At 38.2% G+C, this 22,409-nt stretch overlaps 1 protein-coding gene across 1 annotated transcript in view; it reads left to right on the forward strand.

Moving 5' to 3' along the window:
- The window catches only part of DPH6 (diphthamine biosynthesis 6), a 2,556,557-nt gene extending 2,543,456 nt beyond the window's left edge, over positions 1–13,101 (forward strand). Inside the window, exon 15 of the mRNA XM_044073989.1 lies at positions 12,743–13,101. Within this exon, the coding sequence (XP_043929924.1) occupies positions 12,743–12,861 (119 nt within the window). The 3' untranslated portion in view covers positions 12,862–13,101. The remainder of the gene's footprint in view (positions 1–12,742) is intronic.
- The last annotated feature ends 9,308 nt before the right edge of the window (positions 13,102–22,409 follow it).

The following is a 22,409-nucleotide window of genomic DNA, read 5'->3' on the forward strand; positions in this document are numbered from 1 at the left end:
GAGCACATGAGTAATTTGACAGATCCGGCTCCAGATAGGTAACTAACCTTTATCTTATCCTTGTTCAGCCTGGCTAAAAGGGTATCAGTATGTCTTACAATGGAGTCCCTATAGCTAGAGTCCCTGGAAGTGTGTTTGCTTGCTTTAAGGGCTTTGTTTTTGGGGCTCCACTGAGTGTGTCTGTATGCATGGAGTTAAGTGTTGTTTTTCCAGAGTGCTTTTGGATTTGCTGAGGAATAGCTTTGCCGCATGGAGTTAAGTGTTGTTTTTGCAGAGTGCTTTTGGGTTTGCTGAGGAATAGCTTTGCCAAAGGGCAGTCTAGGAGGTCTTTTTATGTTTAGGAAGATTGCATTTAAATGCCTCAGCATACATTGGTCTATGTGTGTGTTGTGCGGTATGTGTGGGAGATGTTGTGTGAGTGGTTTGACAATTTGATGTGTGCTTGTATGCAAGAGTTTAACCTGCAGTGACACTGTGTAAGTACTCCTCTCAGATATTGTATCTGCTAAGCTGACGATTAAGTGGTTGTCAGTAAATATGATGACAATTGCTACATTGTTTCAAAATACCTATATCCACCAAGCTAACTACAGAGGAGTTAGGAAATTGCATGTCCATGCAAGTCTGTGGCATACTGGCAGTTTACAGAAGGCTATTTAGTGTGTTTTAATGGGGCATACTAATAATGTGCTCTTGTGGGGAAGAATAGGTTAAAAGTACTAACTTCTACCAACAAGTGCAACTTGGACAATTGGATGGGGAACAGGAAATTCATCCCTGATTTGGCACCTATGTCTGTAATGGACATAGGCAACCTGTAAATGGTTCATCTCCCAGGCCCCTGCTTACACTTATCAAGGGTATCATAACTTGTCAGAGATTTGGGTTACATGGCTAGGCTTAAAAAGGCTTTTGTTGTTGTTAGCCTAGTAAACACCTATGAACATATTAATGGCTATAAAATACTAAATTCTACTAAATCTGATGTTATTGCCACTCGATGCACAAACTAGCTACTCTAAGCTTATCAGAGTGCAAGATATTTGCTCTACACTTACTGCTTTACAGGATAGAGTTTTATGGACAGTTCTGTAGAGAAAATGTTGTTTTCTAGGTGTTTGTTTCTGTACAGGGCACTGCTAACTGCCAATGCACAGCTACACACAAACATGCCAAATTTATATCAGTGTACAAAAAAACAGAAAACTGTCTACTGTGCCCTCTGGCCAATAAAACAACCAATCTTTGAGCCCTTTTGTGTGTTTCCCAACACTGATAGACCACACAAACACCTCCTGCTGCAAGATGAATAATCCCTCATTAGACCCATTATAGAATACAACGCCCCATTTGGTATGTACCTCTCAAGACATCTGCAACAACTAGAAAAGCCGCAGAAATACCTCACTAAAAGAATCACAGGCCTAAAGCAGATCCCCTATGCTGACCACCTTAAAAAAATCCAGCTATACTCTGTCGCATATCGTCTACTCAGAGGCGATCTCTGCTTAACATACAAGGCCATGTCAAACCCAGAGCTGTTGGACATGCTACACTTAAAGAAATCCCAATCCCTCAGAGCCACACGCTCCAGGGATCTAAACCTTGTCATCACAATAAACAAAACATGCTGGAGGGATAGGTTTCTGACCCAGAGACTCCCCAGACTCTGGAATAGATTGCCCATACATGTCAAGCAGAGTGCCTCTTTGGCCCTCTTCAAAAGGAACCTTGACGATTGGATGGGAGAAAGGAAATTCACCCCAGGGATCACGTCAGTCGCCCTGCTAGACAGGGGTCCAGGGAAGTAAATAGTGTGGGAAGAAATAGCCAGGGAATTGTTATGGCTAGGCTTGTATAGGCCCTAGGGCTGATAACCTAGTACCAACCTATGAACCTGTAATGTAAAAACACAATGAAAAGAATTCCACAAATGCAATATTACTGCAAACAACTTAAACAACTAGCTAAAAATCCCTTACAGAAGGCAGTTTCAAGGCAAACAATCTAACAACTGCATTGGACCAGGAGAGGCCAGCTGCACATAGAATAATAGTTCCCCTTACCTATAACTACAAGAGGGTGGTCACTAATGACTGTCTAACTATCATACCTGACTTAAACCCCCAAAAGGTTATTTTGAAATGAGACTGTGTTGACACACTGGCCCATCATTCAGCTCATGAAAGTGTTCCTTTAGGTTCTAGGACATGTTTGCAAACATTTCCAAGTGAATGCACAAAGAAACAGTCACAAGATTATGAATGGAAGTTATGAAAAAAATCTTTAATGGCAAGTGCTAGCCCTCCCGCACCACACACACACACACACACACACACACACACATACACACATTTGCCAACCTATATAAGCAATTGTAATGTTACTTTTGCTCAGAAAAAAGGGGAAATACTTTTTTAACAGACTGCAAATATTTCTTTTTCGCTTTTCTATGGAAAATTTAGAATGGATAAAATGAGTTTTTAATAAATTTTCACAAACTCTGATTTGAGCAATTATATTTAATGTAGATGTTTGACTCCCATTCCATTATGTAGTTATGCAGTCCTTTTAGTCCATGGGTTATGGAAGGCCAAGTCCAGACTACCATTCTTATTGAATGACTAGAAAAAAATGTATGCTGCCACTCACTTTATCATATTTGGGGGGGGGGGGGTGCGAGGGCAAGAAGGAAATACTGTCATGCAGAAAATTATATTGTTAAAAATATTCATTTGAAACTATATTTAGTGCAAACACCATATGATTTGATCTTCTGAAACATGCAAAAATCCCTTCAAAGAGCCAGTACACATGTACAAAACTTCATAGAAGCCACACCGACAATAAATGTGGTTTTATAACAAATGTGTGCCAGGTTTAAGAAAAAAAATCTTGAAGCCACAAGTGATATAGATAACAATATATTTTTAGAGGGGTTAACCTCTGCTGCTGATCCTCAGTTCCTTTCCCAGTTGGCTTTTTCACAGCTGAGGAAGGGGATGTCATATAGTGACCAGGGAAAAGATTTTTTTTCTTTATGAAAGAAATCAAATCAAAACATAAAAGGAGAGAACTAGTTTAATTGATGTATGTGACTGTTGTACATCTGGCCCCCTCCCTCAGTTTCTGTCATATAACAATAAACACAGTCATGGGATCCTCACTTTCCAGTCACCACTAGGGGATGCTATATTTGTGGCGAAAAGGTAGAAGAGATGATTTTTGGCTGTTGGATACCTTTTCCTCTCAGTCTAGCCCTACAGCACCTGAATCATTAATTAATCATGTGTCACTGGCAACACAGTCAGTGTGAGTGTACAAACATTTAATCCAAATCTTATGCAACCTGTGTACCAGCTTTTTAAAAATATACTTAAAGCACAAACAGAAATCATGCATTCTTGCCACAGACATTATCAAATTAGTTCTACAGCTATAAATTGATTAAATTTGGCACTGGCCAAAATATCAAGAAGTAATTCCAGCAGAATGGATTATTAAAAGTATGGGGACATGGCTAACTTCATGGCGGGTGTAGGTATCCCTGCATTTTATTACATAAAAACCTCAAATCTGAACACATGCCGGAGAGTGTCATATTGTGTGTTGGGAGAAAGGTGCTTATGGTTGCATCAGAACTATCAGGGGCATATTAGCAGACATTTTAAATAATATACTATAATAATACTTAATAAGTCAATTATCAGTTTACTGATGGTTTAAAGTGGCAAGCTGTCACTGGCATGTTTGGCACTTGTGAGCATTTTCACTGGCACTTATTGCATGTCCTGCTGTAATCGTTAAATTCCCCTTCACCCGACATGAATACCTTTTGGTGACATTTTTTTTTCTCAACTATCAGATACCAATATTGTGCCTTCATTCATTTGAAGTTTGATTCATCTCTGTAAGAGTGCACCTTTATTGTTGACTTCCAGCAATAATGCCCTTGACTGGCAGTTAGCACAGTGGATTAAGGGTATGAGCTTTTGACAAGCTACTTCCTGTGGTAGTGGTACAGCGTTTGATTCCCGCAGCCATCATTTACCTACTGTGTGATCTTAAGTGAGTCATTTAACCAGACCATGCTTTGGGGCAATTGAAAATCTGAGCTAGGTTCAGTTCATAGGCATGCACTCGATTGTGAACTACATGTTCAGACTTTGACTCCATGTTTTTCCTTGTTGTTAGGGTCGAGGAGAGTGAATGAATTTTTAGGCAGTTTCAATGGCAGTTGTGCTTCAGTGTTGTTGAGGATGATACTTGTTACATTGCTTTGATCTGCAGCTGCAGTGTGAATACATTTAACCTGTGGAAAAATGATGCAGGTCAGGTATAGGATTAAATGATCCATTCTCCAGTGTTTGCTCTTGTCCCACAGATCAGTGATCATGGAGTTAGTATGTTTAAATAAGGGCTACATAGAGACTTGTTCCAAAAAAATTTTAATATAGCTTGTATATAGGTGTTGGTGGGACATCAATGTTTTTTTTTTTTTTGAAGTGTACTGGCCATGGAGTTGGTGTCTTCTTTATAATTAAAGATCATTTATAAAGGCGGAAAACAAACTTTTCTTTTCACTCAAACACTTTACTGTGTGAAAAGAAAAGTTAAATGTGAAGTTGTTCTGTCTCACCATTCATTCTTACAGATGGGTTCGGGGCCGATCCTTGGCTCCGAGTCGGCCAACTACAAAGCTCAAGGTCTTCAGACAGCTCGAGGCCAAGTCCCTATCCCATGATGCACCTTGAGTTACCCCAGATCTAGTTTTCTACTGCAACAGATTGGAGATCTCCTCACAGCTCGGACCAGTATAACAAATTTTTCTAAAAATTTTTTTCTTTTTTCAACTTTATATATTTATATCTTCATAACTTTATAACCTTTAATAGCTTGCTAACTAGTGTTAGCTTAATTGTGATAGTTCCTTATAGTCATTTTGGCTGTCATTTATATAGGCCTTTAATATCTCCTTTCCACCAAAAAAGATGTCAGAAATTTCTTCCTCTATCCATCCTCCTAACAGAGACTCTAGGATCATGGATAGGTATGGGAAGCACATGTATAGTTCAGCGACATTCGCCATGCATTCAATGAACTACCTTACACATTTCACAAGACTGCAAAGAGACCTCCTAAAAGAGCTTGGAGATACTCTTGAGGGTACAGCAGCTGAAGGAGCTTCAGACAAGGTTGTCTCCCAGCTTGCTACCCTTAATTCCATAGTGATCTTGTCTATGCGTCTGATCTCTCATGCAGCTGATGGAACGAGTAGGGCAGCGGGTATAGGAATTGCTCTCAGGAGACACTCCTGGATGCACTTATGTTCCTTTGCGGAGCCCTTTAAGTCATCCTTTGTCAGCACCCCTTTTGATGGCTCATCTCTTTTTGGGCTCACAGTTAAGGAAACTTTGACCAGATGTGAGCAGGAAGGAAAGACTCTGCCATCAGAGTCTGTTTTTTCACCCCTACTAGACCCTACCCCAAGTGAGGAAAGATGTGGTTCCGAAAAGCCCAAAGAGCCTTTCTAGACACATGTGGTGAGCCCCCCTCCAAGGGCAGAGGAGGGGAGACAGAGACCAGTTCTTTGGGAAACCCTACCAGCACTCCTGAAAGGAGGCCCGAATGTCCTACTCTGGAGGGAGTCGGGTGTCACTTATCTTTGTATCCAGATGCCTGGCTAAAAATAGCAAACAACAAATGGGTAAAAAGCATAGTTTCCAGAGGATATTTTATTCCCTTCGCCACTTCCCCCCTCCTGTTGACAACAAAAATCCCAGACGTTCCACCCAGTTACAGGGAACAAGCAACAGTAGAGGTCCAAACGTTGCTAAGAAAAAGAGTCATCCAACCAGTCCCAGCAGACCAGATAGGATCCGGAACTTACTCAAGATTCTTTTTAGTTCCAAAAAAGACAGGGGACTGGAGACCTATTTTGGACCTCAGCAGAGTAAACAGATCTGTCAAGAAGGAGAAGTTCCAGATGGTCACGCTTCAGTCGATACTTCCCTTCTTAGGGAAAGACAACTAGATGTGCTCGATAGATCTTCAGGATGCATACTACCACATAAAAATGGCCAGACCATCCAGGGATCATCTGCTCTACCAGCTGGGAGCCAATCATTACCAGTTTTGAGCCCTGCCCTTTGGTCTCACTACAGCACCCAGAGTGTTCACCAAATGTACGGCAGTGGTCACGTCTCACCTGAGGCGTTTGGGATTCCAGGTGTTTCCGTACTTAGATGATTGGCTCCTCACTGCCACCACCAAGCATCTGCTAATACAAGCCAGGGACACCACTCTTACTCTTTGCAATCCACTGGGCATTACCATAAACTCAGAAAAATCTGCCTTGTCGCAGTGGCAACATATTGTTTTTATCGGAGCAGAATTGGACACCACCACCACCACTTTAAAACTTCCATCAGAAAGGATATCAGTACTTTGTTAGCAAATTCAGAATGTCATATCCAGAGACAAGGTGCCAGCCTCAGAAGTGCTAAAGTTGTTGGGGATGATGGCAGCTGCAATAATAGCGATTCCATTGGGTTGTATGCACATGCGGATTCTACAATGGCTTCTGTTCACGCAATGGTCTTATCAAGAGCTCCCAATGTCTCATCTCATTATTCTAACAAACCCATGCAAAAAGGATCTTTGGTGGTGGTTGACCTCTCTTCAAGTAACGATAGGTTGTCCTTTTATCCTACCCTCACCATTGGCCACAGTGACCACGAACGCATCCCTGATTGGGTGGGGGGGGGGGGCATTTTCAGGGAAGAACAGCCCAAGGCACATGGACTGAACAAGAGACACATCTACATATCAATGTCCTGGAGATGAGAGCAGTACTCTTGGCATTGCAGTACTTTCAGGACTCTCTCCCTCTGGGGACAATTGCGATTCAGATGGACATGTCTTTGGTCTGGTACTTGAACAAACAAGGAGGAACCAGGTCCTATCCCCTTTGTCGAGAGGCCCTAAGAGTATGGCAGTGGGTTACATCCACCCAGAGCTTTCTGATAGCAATGCACATCCCGGGGAAATCCAACGTGATTGCAGACAAACTGAGCAGGGCAATTTTGTTGCCTCATGAGTGGTACCTAAAAAAAGAAATAGCGGAAAGAATATTCTGCAAATGGGGCCTGGCTTCCTGTGATCTTTTTGCATCCCCCATGAACACAAAATGCAGAAGCTACTTTGCCTTGATTCCCCCTCGGGGAGATTTCCCAAGGGACGCACTCGTACACGATTGGCCTCCGGGTCTCCTCTATGCATTCCCACCAATTCCCCTGATACCCAAAGTATTACAGAAAGCAAAAGCCCTGGGAAGGACCATCATTCTAATAGCCCCTCATTGGCCTCATCAGGTTTGGTTCCCCTTCCTTCGACCTCATCTGTTGAAAGAGCCGGGGAGATTCCCCAAGGGACGCACTCGTACACGATTGGCCTCCGGGTCTCCTCTATGCATTCCCACCAATTCCCCTGATACAGAAAGTATTACAGAAAAGCAAAAGCCCTGGGAAGGACCATCATTCTAATAGCCTGTCATTGGCCTCATCAGATTTGCTTCCCCTTCCTTCGACCTCATCTGTTGAAAGAGCCTTGGATTCTGACGTATTCGCTGGGGGCTCTTCATCCCTCCTTTCAGTCCCTAAAATTGACAGCTTGGCTGCTCCAATTCCCAGCATAGCCAGGCTTCATAACCTCTCAAACGAAATGCAACATATTTTAATATCTTCTCATAAATCCTCTACTAGGAAGTTGTACCTTAGCAAATGGAAGAGATTTTTCATATGGGCTTCTCAGAATAACATTGACCCTTACCAAACCCCTATTTCTTCTATATTAGAATTTTTGACTATGCTTTTCAACAAAGGAGTGGCAGCAGCTACAATTCGTGTACAGCTTGCCGCCATCTCTAATTTTCATCTTGGTACTGAAGGATTTAACATAATGTCACACAAGTTATCCAAAGCCTTTCTAAAAGGGACTTTCCACCTTAGACCACCAGTTAAATCCCCTTATACCCCTTTAACCTAAATGTTATGCTCTCACGCATTATTTTCCCACCTTTTGATCCAGCTTCTTCATGTGATTTGAAATTTTTGTCTTGGAAGACTATCTTTTTAATAGCCATCACGTCTGCCCGAAGAGTGTCAGAACTACAAGCCTTGTCCATAAAACCTCTGTATTTGGTTTTTCATGCTGACAGAGTTTCACTGCAAACAAATCCTTCATTCTTACCTAAAGTTTGTACTGAAGCTAACCTTAACCAAATTATAGATTTATCAGTGTTTTTCCCTAAACACACCAACAATTTAGAGTATGTGCTGCACAAGCTTGATGTTCACAGACAGCTCAGATTTTACCTGGATAGAACCAAAGAATTCAGAAGAAAAGAACAACTATTTGTTTCCTTTTCAGATTGTAGGAAAGGTATGCCTGTGGCAAAACAGCCCTATCTAAATGGTTATCTGTTTGCATCACTTTCACTTACTCAGCTGCCAATTTACCTCTACAACAGAAAATTAAGGCTCATTCTACCAGAGCTGTGTCCACATCTTCTGCATTTTGAGCTAGGCTACCTATAGACAATATTTGTGCAGCAGCCACTTGGTCAAAGCCTCATACTTTTATCAATCATTATAAAGTCGATAGGGCCTCCAGGGACAGGGCCTCCTTTGGTTCTACTGTCCTGAAAAACATACTCCCGTGACCCACCCGAGAAAGATTGTGCTTGGGACACTACCCATCTGTAAGAATGAACGGTGAGATAGAACAACTTCACATAAAGAAGTTATGTACTCACCATAACGTTCCATGTGAGTTGTTCATCTCGCCTTCATTCTTACTTCCCACCCTCCTACCCCCTCCAGGTTTTTTCGAGGACCGAGATACTAGTTTTATCATGGTTGCTTTGTCTTCCTACGGTTTTTATCTAAAAAGTGACAGAATGGCATATGGTATTATTAGAGGCAGAAAACAAGATCTGAGGTAACTCAAGGTGCATCATGGGATAGGGACTTGGCCTCGAGCTGTCTGAAGACCTCGAGCTTTGTAGTTAGCCGACTCGGAGCCGAGGATCGACTCCGAACCCATCTGTAAGAATGAAGGTGAGATGAACAACTCACATGGAATGTTATGGGGAGTACATAACTTCTTTTTTTGCAGCCTTTAAAAAATACATAGTTTTAAAGATTTCTTTAAAATGCGGAAGACTAAATGAACAGAGCCGTGTTTACAGCAGTAATATTAATGGGCAGGCAGGACGCACTTACTTAACTTTGGGTTCCGGCTCTAATTATGATGGATTAGCATAGGTAAGTAACTGTGTATAAATTATGTAATTGCCAAACTGTTACATATGAACACGTGTGTGTGTGTGTGTGTGTGTGTGTGTGTGTGTGTGTGTGTGTGTGTGTGTGTGTGTGTGTACTTATGTAGGGGACCTGATGATAACAACCAGGTACTCCCACCACGGAAAAATGAAAATCAATGAACAACTCAGAGTTCCTGAGCAGCCAGTATAACACAGTCAATGAAATGACAATAATTCCCTTCTGTTATAATCACGAATCCAAAGTGTAGACACAAAACAATTTTAATGAGTAAGCGCTTTTGCGTGGTCACCACCACGCTTCATCAGACAGTACAAATAACATCTCTAGTACATCTATTTATACAGATGGGTAAAAAAGGGCGCCAAATTAATTTTTTGTTGTATGTAGGGGACCTGCTTTTGCTCTTTGGTCAACATCTGTGTCAGACAACATTTAGTAAATTACACAGATGATCAACAGGTGTGCAAGATCACACATCTCTCAGGACAGGGAAATATGCCCTTTCACCTGGATTGTACAGTCTCTGAGTTAGACAATTTTTTTTTTTTAACTTTTTTTTGCTTGAGCCAAGATTTCTTGCTCAGCACATACATAGTATCATGTTGGTGTTTGTAAAGTCGACCTTCTTTGGTTGATATTATGAATTACGATCTTTGAGTCATTCGAGGTTTATGAGCAGACCCATATAAATAAATAAATAAATGTATATATATATATATATATATATATATATATATATATATAATATCTTATAAACTTAGAAAGTTAATAGAATAACAGGTTTTGCATTAGGATGAATTTTCTGAAGTATATGAATCTGAAACTCAAATGTCTGTTATTATTTTCTGACTTCAACCCTCAGTGATTTACCGATAATTTGCCAGAAAAGCACAATTTTATGAAAAGCAGACCAAAAATATAAGGCAAAAATCTGTACAGTTAAGAGGTATGAACACACACACACACACACACACACACATATGTGTGTGTGTGTGTGTGTGTGTGTGTATGTGTGTGTGTGTGTGTGTGTGTGTGTGTGTGTGTGTGTGTGTGTGTGTGTGTGTGTGTGTGTGTGTGTGTGTGTGTGTGTGCACGAGCGTATGGAATACATTTGCTGTATGATGTGTGAAATATCTAAATATCTATACTGCAGGTTTAGAGGACTACTTACCTGAGTTACCTATTCCAGTTCTGTAGTGCAAGGCATTCCATGTATCAAATAAACCAGACCCTCCAACCCACATATTCAATTTACCTAGATTCTTTCTTTTTGATTTTTCTTTTTTTTTTTAAACTAGAGTAACATTTTAAATTGATTACAGTGGGCCACATTAATTCCCTGCATGTGTACCTAATAGAGCATTGAATTTGTATAGGCTTACAAGCTTTTTTTATAAATCAGCTGTTTCATATCTACTTTTCTACCAGTTACCTGATGTAATTTTAATTATTTTTTATTTTTTGGGGATTAAGTTAAGCATTTTATAATGTCAAGTATGATCTTGTTCGTTTTAAATATAATTATACATAAGGAATGTAGTTTAGATAGCATACATTTGTTTAATTAGTAATTGTAATTTTGGGTCAGATGTGCATATAATTCCAATTACTGATTGGCTGAATGCAGAACATGCAGATGCGTTTCTTTTTGTCGGGATTAGCACAGGGGCTCAGTCAGGCTGTTGACAAGCCATAAATTTTGATAAATCCTTGAAAACATCCAAGGATGTGGATAAACTTTTTATTACTAAACACAAACTCTGTAAATGTACTTCCTCCAAGTTTGTGCAACCTTGGAGACAAGAGATTTATATTCCAGGACTGTGGCTCACCCCCCCCCCCCACATTATAGTGTGCAAAACAGATTTTAAATTAGCTGCTGATCATGAATATTCCTCGACTCCAGCAATCAGCCGCTAGTTAGTGGTACTTCACAGTTTTTTTCAAGCTAATAAAGTAGATCCAGTATTTTTTTTACAGATGATTGAAACATTGTTTTTCTTTTAATGTTTGGAGTCACTTTAGATAATTGACACAATGATTAATTCTTTAGAAAATATTTTTAACTCCTAAATAAGTTCATTATTTTATGGATGGCATTTTAGGCTCTGGCACTGGTACTTGGTTATTATGCAGAAATATGGCTTCTTTGAAAAGGTTTCATATAAAATAGTATTGGATACACCTGCCATCTTTCTTTTACTACATTGGGTGTGGGTACTTCTCTTAAATTGTATTACATGCAGATACCTTTTTGCTAAAATTGCTGTATACAGCTACTGTCACTGAGTTTTAAAACAAATGCCACAATGCAAACACCATATCTTCAATTTTTTGTGAGACATAAATGTATGACCAGTTAATTTGGGCATAAAATTGACCCCCACCTAACTGCTGTACAACATTATGTTGTGATCTACTCTGCAGAAGTCACATATAAATATCTTTTGGGATTGTGTGACACTACCTTACATTATCTTCAGCAGATAAAAAGAGGAGAACTCCTTTGAGTTAGGCATTTTTAGAGACATTAGATTCTTTTGGCAGAGTGCATCTACTTATTTTGTCTTTTGTTGAAACTGTTTTCACGTATTTATTACATCATCATTTGTTGCTAAGAAAATTATTAAAAGAAATAGAAAAAATCCCATAAGGTACATACTATTTCAGTGCACCATATGTTCATCTTGTATGACATGTAAGAAGGTACACCTTCTGAATAAAGTATGCCATCTGAAAAATTGTATCAGATAGTGGAAGGAAAAACAGTGAAACCATAAAAACTACAACTTCTCATTCACTGAAGCATTATGTAATCATTTAAGACACAGTGAGCTGCAAATTACATTTCTTTAACATGTTCCATGTAAAGTCATTGCTATCTCAGAGATTAACACTGCTCTTTTTATGAAATGGGTGCTTAATAATTCGCTGATACACACACACACACACATACAACAGCCAGAGGTATATGTCTGTCATGGGATTTCACAAGAGCTCTGGTCTGCTGTGCCATAACCTGCTTTTCAACAATGGAATTAGGTAGCCTTTTGTAGATAATTGTTAGATATCGTAATGTGTTGTAATATCCTTAGTATGTGAGTTGTTTTCTTTCTTTAAAACGAAGTAAGGTTATCACAGTAAAAATGAAAAAGATCTGGGATTTGAGACTGATTGTATCATACACAATACTGTTTTATATGTAACAAGTAATATTTTTGAATCAATAATGTTGCTTTGCCGAATGTGGAAAAATGTATAATTATTTGTGTTTATTTATGGATTAATATTATTCATGATTTTAATATGAAAATAATTGAATTGTGCTGATTGTGAATGAAATGTATTTTATTAACAGTTTGCCAAGTAACTTTATGTATTTTTATATTTTACAGGTTTGGAAGAATTCCTGAAAGAGCTGCTTGGTCCAAAGTCTCCTGCTTTAATTTTAGTACCTGTTACTGACTTACCGGATTTGCAGATTCTACATGTTGCCTGTTGGTTGAGTCTATAGTTGCCCAAAAGAACTGTCGTCAATTAGCATCAATGATTTTTTTTTTTTTAAGACAGAAACAAACTTGAAAATGTTTGTGTCGCCTGTATGTTACCATAATGTCCACAGCATTTAACTGTATATAAATGGCAGTGTTTGTATTTCCCAGTAATTACATCTGTAATTTTACTCAAGACGCTGTGTTTAATTATTACCTTCCTTTCTGATTAAGTATTAAACTGCAATGTGTCTAACACCATACCAGAAAGTTTTGATTTTATTAAGCTATTTGTTTTTTAATGAAAGCTAGTAAATGCTGCTAGTAAAAAATATACAGCAGTTAGAGCAGTTAGAACACATTAGTCCCCTTAAGTAGCATAAAGAAATGAATCACACATGCCCACCTGGTCTGATTTTGATTACTGGTTCAAGGCTTTGTTACAAAAAGACATCCCTTGCCAGCTGCCCTTTGTTGTACAGTTATTTTCTGCTATGATTTCCTTATTTTTAGAACTTTAATGCTTTATTTAAATGGATGGAACTTGCTAACTGCATTCATTCTGGTAGGCCCTCTATTACTCATTTAGATCCTTAGACCATTTTAGCTAAGGCTGAAATTAGATTGCAAAGGGAATGAAAATGTGGATTATTTTCAGTATCACACAGAATACAAGTGCTTTCTGCACCACAACTACAAAATTAACAGGCATAATGGAAGACAAAGCAACTAGTCAATTACCTCTTGGAGTGATTCAAGTATGTGAAAAAAGATTAACAGCGCTGTGACAGTTTCTGCCTTTAGTTTGACTGGATCAAGCATTAGTTAGAAAGGATGTTGATATTTTGATGTCACCTTAGTAATCAGTTTATGCTTAGTAGATTTATTCTTGTAGTGGTATGCGACTGGCAGGGATGAATTGAACAGATATGATGGGTGATTAACTTGGGCAGATGAATTGGATTTTTGCAGTAACTAGATGGATTGATTAGTTAGGTTTGCATTTAACTTTCTGCTAACATGTTTCTGTCTAGAGACCTTTGGTAATGCACAACTCAAGCTGGAAAACCAGAGCAAATTAGCATTCAGTTTTGTAACATAGCAAGACTATTTTCCATTAACTTGATGTTCTTGAAAATAGTATGCTTTCATTTAATTAGAAGTTACTGAAATTTCCTCAAACGACCTGCCTACTTATATGTTATTTCTGTTTGGTTGTTTAAATTATCTAAACTCATTTGTATTTATTTTATTGTATATGTATTTTTATCTTCAGAGACCTATTTGTCACTAGCAATGAAATCTCTATGAGCCCTTGGGGAAGAAACAAGAACAGAATCATAGTCCAGGTGGATGGACTTGTACCATCTTCAGTGAAATTATCTACCATCCTCTGCTTAATAGCAGTGATTTTCATAAAAAAAATATTTAGTGATACAGATTTGCTCTGTAACTTACAGACTAGAAACTAGGTCTGGAAATTTTTTTTTTTTTCATAGAGGATGATTAAAGATGGTATCAGAACTACCAAACAGTAAGAACACAGACATTGTTTATTTATTGACTGTGGTGTATGATCCCCCACTTAAAAGTCACTTCTTTCACCTTCCTGACGTTACTTAGAGTGATGTTGCTTAGAAATATGTGTATTTGTGCAAGATCATTGCTGTGTAGCTGGCATAACATGCAAAATGATTTTCTTCCTTTTTTTCCTTAGCTCCTATCAATCTCCAATTCATGATAAAACCCAGTCCTTTAACTAATAAGCGTGCTGACATAAATACCTTCAGAATTCCTCTCTATCCAAAAGAGATTGCTGACCGAGGCGAGAGAGAGATTGACAGCTTTATCACCCATGTGGGAACTGCAGTTTTATCAGTACATTCATTTTTAAGATGCAGTACAGAACCATGTGCAAGCTATAAGACCTGCAAAAATGCAAGGCATCGTATCTGTTCTTACTCTGCTGATATGTACTGTACGCTGTTGTAGGTTGCCTACAAGTTGGCCATTTTGTGCTATAATCAACCATCACACCTTTCCATTAAAAAAGAGCTCTGTATGTAGTGTTCCTTCCTCTTTCTGCTAGCAACCTATAACCTAGATGTTCCCAGTCAAGACTGACAGTGTTATGAGGGTGCATGTGTTTTCTACCACTGTGTTAATACATTGTAAATGAAATGCGGTTACCTTAGTGTTTATAGTTTAAATGATGAGTACTTGTAAAATCTTTGGTACTATTATCTGTTATATCCAGTTACTACCTGGTGTAGGTAAGCTGTTACTTTATTCTTTTATTTCTGTACAGATCTCTTTCAGGTGTATACATTGTATTTTTGAGTGATTCTGCTAGTTAGAATATTTAATTTGACACTATAAGGTATAATATTTAGAATGTCCACCTTTCTGCCTCTGATAGTTTTATGCTGCCTAGGTGTAGATTAGTTTTTTCTGCTGGAGTAATTAGTTCACAGTGGTAGGCTATTGTTTTGATAAAAGGAAACATAACCATACTAAATATGTCAGCAATGCTACTGCCCTACACACTACAAATGAAGAATTCTGTTTAAGTGAAAAATCTACTGAAAGAAAAAATATTTCTTTAGATGTGAAACACAAGTTTGTATTTACTATAATAGAAAAAAGGAAAAAGAAAAAAAAAATATTATATTATCTTCATTTGGAGTGACATAATGTACTAATGGTCAGCATTGCTACCTCACAGCACTTGGTTCCCACTTGGAATTGGGGGTGATTCCCTTGCAGAGACTGCATGTCCTTCCTGTGTCTGCTTGAGTGTTTAATGAGGGCACTATCTCTCCCAAAATCCTAATGACATGCTAATAGTCTCAGACGACAAGTCATCCAAATTACTTAGTGTGTGCGTGTGTCTGTGTGTGTGTGTGTGTGCGCGCGCGCGCATGCGCATGTGTATGTGTGCATGAGTACTGAGCAGCACTGCACACCGCTGTTCTTCCTATGAAGAACTGGTGGCGTGTATTGTTGGCCATGACCCTAAACAGAATAAACTGGGTAATGGAAAAATGACAGAATGTTTCTTTGTTTTAAATGTTACTACTTATGTAACACCGTCTGCCTTCTTTTTCAGATTCTGCATACAATAAACATGTTTTTCACATTTGGAGATGTTCTTGTCACCATTTTACAGTTTAGTTTTTCACTGATTAGCACATTTAGTTTACTTGCATGTTTTCTTTTTTTTTTAAGTAAAATAGCAGGTGCTGGTAATAGTAAATTTTATTTTTAAATATAGCGTTTCCAAGAGCTTTCTAGATACTTTCAGTATGCCATGGTCAGTTATTAGGGAAGATAATGTTCATGACTCAGCTGACAGCAACCCAGCAGAGCTCATCTTGCTAAATAGGTTAGCAGATGACACTGCGATATTTTAAACAGAGATTATGTAATATTTCTGTAAGTTTTATAGTTACATAACTAAAGACCTGTTTTGTTACACCACGTAGCTCTGATGCACCTTTCTTGTCTAGATCCCTGAAATCCTGCAGATGTTAGGACTGGGCAGTCTCTTGGGTATGAAGTATGTCATGTGAAGCACCAGTTCTACCTCAAGGACATTCTTTTCTACGCATTGTCTGCCACTAGATACCTGCAGTAGACTCTGTCAGACTGAATATGTGTGTCTTTTTATTTTACTAATTTTTCAAACTGCATTTTAATCCCTGTGTGCCATCATCTTGTTCAGAATGTTCTTTCAGGAGCTGTTTTCATTTAACATGGTGGATGTTATGGCAGTGGAATGAAATATTAAATATCGCACCATAATTAGCCATTTTACTGACTAAGTGGAACTTAAGCTACCAATAAATATCTTAATCTACATTACACTTTTCAGAGACTGAAGATGAAATAACCCAGTGTAAATTTGAAAGAATCTTTTTTCTTATTACATATTTCTTAGGTGAGGCTGGAATGCTGCATCAGTAAAAGAGCTGTTTGGAGTGGAGATGGAGTATTTAATCTGCTTTTAGAATATACCCTCAGCATTTTCATCCATAAATTAAGCAGTCTGCATGGCTGTCTGCCTGCATACCTTCCTAGTTTTCTTTCATTTTGCTGAACAGGAATATGCCTACTTTCAGCTCAGTTTTATAAAATGCATCCGTACTGTTTTTTATTTCCTAAATTTAAAAAGGTTTAGTGTAGAAATAGATGGACAAAAGGTTTCTTTATTGTTGTGCATAAAGTTGTCATTGCTTTGATAAAGTCTTCTCTTTTTTCACTTTTCTGATAGTTGGGTGCAGTCTGATAGGAGAAATAAACCGTTCTCACTCAAGTAGACTCACACATCCACAGATTTTCTTCCTTATGTATCATCATATACTTTAGATGTGCTGTGTGTGTGTGTGTGTGTGTGTGTGTGTGTGTGTGTGTGTGTGTGTGTGTGTAGATATATATATATATATATATATATTTATATATAGGTTTACTATTGCAATCTCATAGTGCAGAGGATAGAATGGCATGTGGCTGAAAGTACAGTTTCAGAGAGGCACAATGCCAAACCAGACTATTATGAATTCACAATAACGAACGTGAATCGTAATCTGGTAGTCTGAGCTCGGTATTGTGAATGGAGATCACGGTACAGTGAGGAACAGGGAATTTACCCTTTTCCTTACTGTAGTGCGATCTCAGAGTTGGTATATATAATTTGCAGGGAATGACATGAAAGTCTAACGGCAAGTTACGCTGAATAGCTTGGGTGACTGATGTCACCTAAAGCTATTTTGAATTATGTCAAATGCGGATGTCGGAGAACTGATGCTTGACATAGTGTAGATGTTGAGATTTCGGTTCTGTCGTTATGTTTCACTGATTTCAGAAAACAAAGAAAGTGCATTCTTCGTTTCAATAGTAAGCCATATATATATATATATATATATATATATATATATATATATATATATATATATATATATATATTATATTATATTATATTATATTATATTATATTTAAAAAGGAATAACAAAACTCAGCCTTGGAGATAACATGGGTGGCAGTTGGAAAGGGAACAGTTTAATACTAAGGAAGTATTTTGCAGAAAGGGTAGTGGACCCTGAAACCATACTTGCAACAGTGTTAAGTACAAGCCAACAGAGGTTTAACAAGCAGGTGGAACTCTCAAGTAAACTCAGTTGACCACAGACTTTTTTTTTTTTTGTTAGCGACTTTGTACGGTTGCATATGGTATACATGGGAACACTGAAAAGACAGTGATAAGTGTCAAACCTACATCTGCAGTACTTGACAAACTTAGTCGTAGTTCATTCCCTTAAGTTGTAAATACTTCCATACTTGCATTATAAAAGTTTGGTTAATAAAAAAAAGTCTTTATTTTGCATTTTTATTTTAAGTGGGAGCTAGAACAAATTGCAAAGAAACCAACAACATGACTAAAAAAACTGAGAAGGAGTGCAACACTTTGGGAAAACTAGAAACCTAGAACTCTGCACTCCAGAATTAGACATTACTTTCTGTTGAAGGCTACGCATGCTGCGACCTGCACTTTCTATATCACATCATCTGTTCTGAGATTACTGAATACCTGGGAAGAGACATTTCCCTCATTGTAGAGGCTGTCCTTAGCAGGTACATGGGCAACATTCAATTTCTTTCTGTAAAATAAATGTCATCATTGGATTGCTGTTTTCAATTTCAGAGTTAGCAGAGAAGAATTTAAAAAAACAGCTGCAACTATACTGCCCCAATTTAATATCTAACTACACATTTACTTTAAAGATAAACCCAGTATAGCTGATTTATCATAAAACCTGTGCAGCCAAACATTAGTGTTTATAAGCACTATTGAAATCTTTGAAACTGCCTTGGTTGTAATAAAACTTTAGGTGAAATATTTAAAATCATTGTCAGCTGAGAATTTTATAGATATCAGTATGCTTCCCAGATGATGATGATGATTCAGCTAGTTCAAACTAGTCTGGATTCAACCCACTGAGTTATAGACATTAGCTGGGTGTAAAGACCCTGGGCTTCTAAATTATTGTGCTGACGAGGTCACAAGAAGGCTGAATCATGCATGCCCACAATTAGTGGCATTTGGCTTTACTGGCCTGAATGTATCCACAAAGACTTAAAAAAGAAAAAGTAAAAAGTCATGGACATTCAGAAGCCATGTAGCTGAAGCACTTGATGTCCTTAAGGAGTCATTTGCATATATCCCATTGGCCTCTATTACAGGAGGTTTACAGTATCACACAGTTAAAACTCTGGCTTGGCTAGTTTTTACTAAGTGGTTTGTCTGTGTGACCTTTTTACTCTTTGTTTATATATATATATATATATATATATATATATATATATATATATATATATATATATATATATATATACATACAAACACACACACACACGATTCTATTGGTTGACATCCAAAATGTGTATCATGATATTTCAACTAATTATTATATTGTACAGGAAAAACAAAGTGACACTCAGTCCATCAAAAAAGACAACATATTTCCTTTTCCGACGCACTACCCATAACATGATCACTTTGAGCTCAAATTTGGATGAACAGTGGTAGTGTTATGGAAAGGTTTTTTTTTTTTTTTTTTTAATTAAGAGGCACGTTACGGTTATGGGCAAGGGCAAGGTTAGCACAAATTACTTTGGTAGGCAGGAGACTTCACTCTCCCTCCACCTCAATAATTGACACTAACCCAAAACCTAACTCTAATATGTCTCTTAACTTAAAAAGCCCATGTTTTTTTTTTTTTTTGGGGGGGGGGCTAGCCTCATTGCATCACCCACATAGGGCAGCTGCACTAAGTTAAATATATCAACTCCAAGATCGCACAATACCAGAGAAAAGGAAAAAATACACTATCTCTGATATTCGGCAATCTCTTCACAAGTGCAGCTCTCCTGTACATTTTGCTCACTACCCATTTTGTTCGATCACGTTGTTTCAAAAAGAATGCAATTTGACCATGTAACATATACACATGTATGCTAATAGTAGAAAATTGGCTTTTCTTAACTACGTTATTTTCTTTACCATCTATCTTTTGTGTCCTCTTGCCGGGTGTCATGCATGATATGTCCCAACTCACATCATGGATAAGAAATTGGGCTTTCCCAGTGTGGTGCTGACCTGATGGTAGAGGGTTTTCCCCATTATCCCACCCCTTACACATGGAGTACAATGACATCAGTGCAGTTCACATGCAGATGGTACAATGCATACATCTTTTGCTGCAGACCATATACCTATACCTCCCTTTCACTGTTGTTCTAGTTAGAGCCTCCATCCTCCAGGGAATACAACGACCTCTCCAAAAATGGGCAAGGCACCATTTAAGCTACATATTGCCAGACCTTTTTGAGGTAATTTTGATATATGAATATAGCTTTTGTCTTCATAGTTTGTCATATAAGCAACTGACACCAGTCTGTGTACAACAAGCTAGCTGAACATTTGTGGCAGCAGATTTTGTTATAGCAGACACACAAATGCAAGTGGGTTAAAGAACTCTTGCTTCTTTCCATGTGAATAAAATAGCACCATTTCAGGTGTCCGTATATTCTTTGTTTACATTTTAATTGTAGGTAGTATAGTTGTCTACATTCTATCTAAAAGAAAAGGGGACCATTAAAAGCAAATGACTACAAAAAATGTTGAAGATGCCTGCAGTATTGCCCCCCCATAGGCTTTCTTAGGGGGATTACAGTGGGCCCAGTGCCTGGAATACATTTATCTCAGTATTCATAATAAGCTTGCTATAGTTTATGTGATTCATGTAGCTGAGCCACTTGTTTTGCAAACTTGTACAATCTGAACCAGCAAACCAAATGTTAAACCATAAAAAGCCCCTCTTCATATATATACCACCCATACAGCAGGCCTCAACAGCCCCAAAGAGATGCACTCCCTCCATCTAGTTTAACCACAAGATCATAAAACCTTAGGATATGTTATAAATACTTCCACAAATTGCACATTCAGTCTCCTGGTTTTGGCTGAGTGAGCTTCAAAAAGAAGCAAGCTGAAAGAATACTGCAATAATAGTACAACAAATTTCTATACTTTATGCCAAAAATGATTAGCATTTGATGTATTCAGCACCAGTCACCTTTCATTTTACCACCACTCCATTGGTTGTTCAGTGAAGCTAATGCCAACATTTTAGCCAAAAACCTTAAAATGTTCACCCCTCACAACATTCCTTTCATGCATGCTGCAGGGGACCTTACAACCAACCAGAATTTGGGCACAAGTCCAAAGATCACTGAAAGTTCTACCTAGTGTTGTTTACTGAAGTATGGTAGAAGAAAGACCAGTCAACCGGCAAAGAGGATAGGAGTGAATTGATGCTAGAATGAAAATGCTTAAGACAGACATTGAAGATTATGGAAGACTTGAATTGTGTGAAAGAGATGAGAAAAGAAAAAGAGATAGGTAGTATCTTGGTATTCAGTATGTAGAGAAAAGAAAAAATAGTTATTTTGTTGGCTTGAGTGTTACTAGATTTGTTATTTTCCATCCTCTATGTAGATACTTCAGTCTTAGCTTGATTTCAAATACCAAATGACTTTCAGAGCTGTAACAGTATGTATTATTTTCAAAGACTTCTGGGTAAACATCTGAAGCTTGGTTACTTCTATTTTACAGCTAAGAAAAGAATGCATGGAATCCAAAAAACAGATCATAGGTCAGTAGCATGAGACATTTCTGAAGACACTTTGAAAATAACATGCTATAGAAGTAGCCTGTCTTGCAGACCGAATCTTTCCAGCATGTATGAGTTAGCACCTCTTTCTTTCAGATTACCCCCTACTCTGTACTGTTTTAGCTAAATCTATGCGTTACTAACAATTTACACGCTTGTCAGTTCACTGACTGTTTTTCCTTCAGGAGTATGTTGTCAGACATTAACACCACATTGTAAAACCCTGTGGAACATGTAACTATCAATCTTTCCCTGTATTTATTCCTTTGTACTTTTACTGTTCTTTTGCATTCATGCCTATGTATTATTAAATATCTGTTATATTATGCTTCTGTTGATATTTGTTATTTGTTGATTTTCATTGTTATGATCTGATAGTATCCCTGGCTGAGACTGCATTTGGTACTTCTGTCATCAATGCTCTACCCTCATCAGGGCTGGTGTTAGCATTTTGGGGGCCCCCAGCAAATCTCAATTTGCGGCCCCCCTAGCCATTCCTGTCCAAGTATCACCCTGTCACTGCCACCCCTTCTAAGCAACCTTTTAGTTCACACTGCAAACTTTTAGGTGTAGTATGCAGAGACTGACCTGTAGCAACAATAGACTGACCTGTAGCAACAATACTATTACATTACAACAGTCCTGTGTACCACACTATGTTGGCCCATCTCACAAAGGGAGATTTACAGTTGCTGGCATTTACTTGCAACGGTTATACATTACAACTCTATGTACGTGTCTAGACTTAGGTGAAATGGAGCCCTAGGCCTACCATTTCACCCCCCCCCCCACACACACACACACACACAGACACCCTCTAGTCCTCCCTTATGTTTCC

The sequence above is a fragment of the Protopterus annectens genome, chromosome 6.part0 (genome assembly GCF_019279795.1).
Source record: "Protopterus annectens isolate FY-2018-M chromosome 6.part0, PAN1.0, whole genome shotgun sequence".
Classification (NCBI taxonomy): Eukaryota; Metazoa; Chordata; order Ceratodontiformes; family Protopteridae; genus Protopterus; species Protopterus annectens.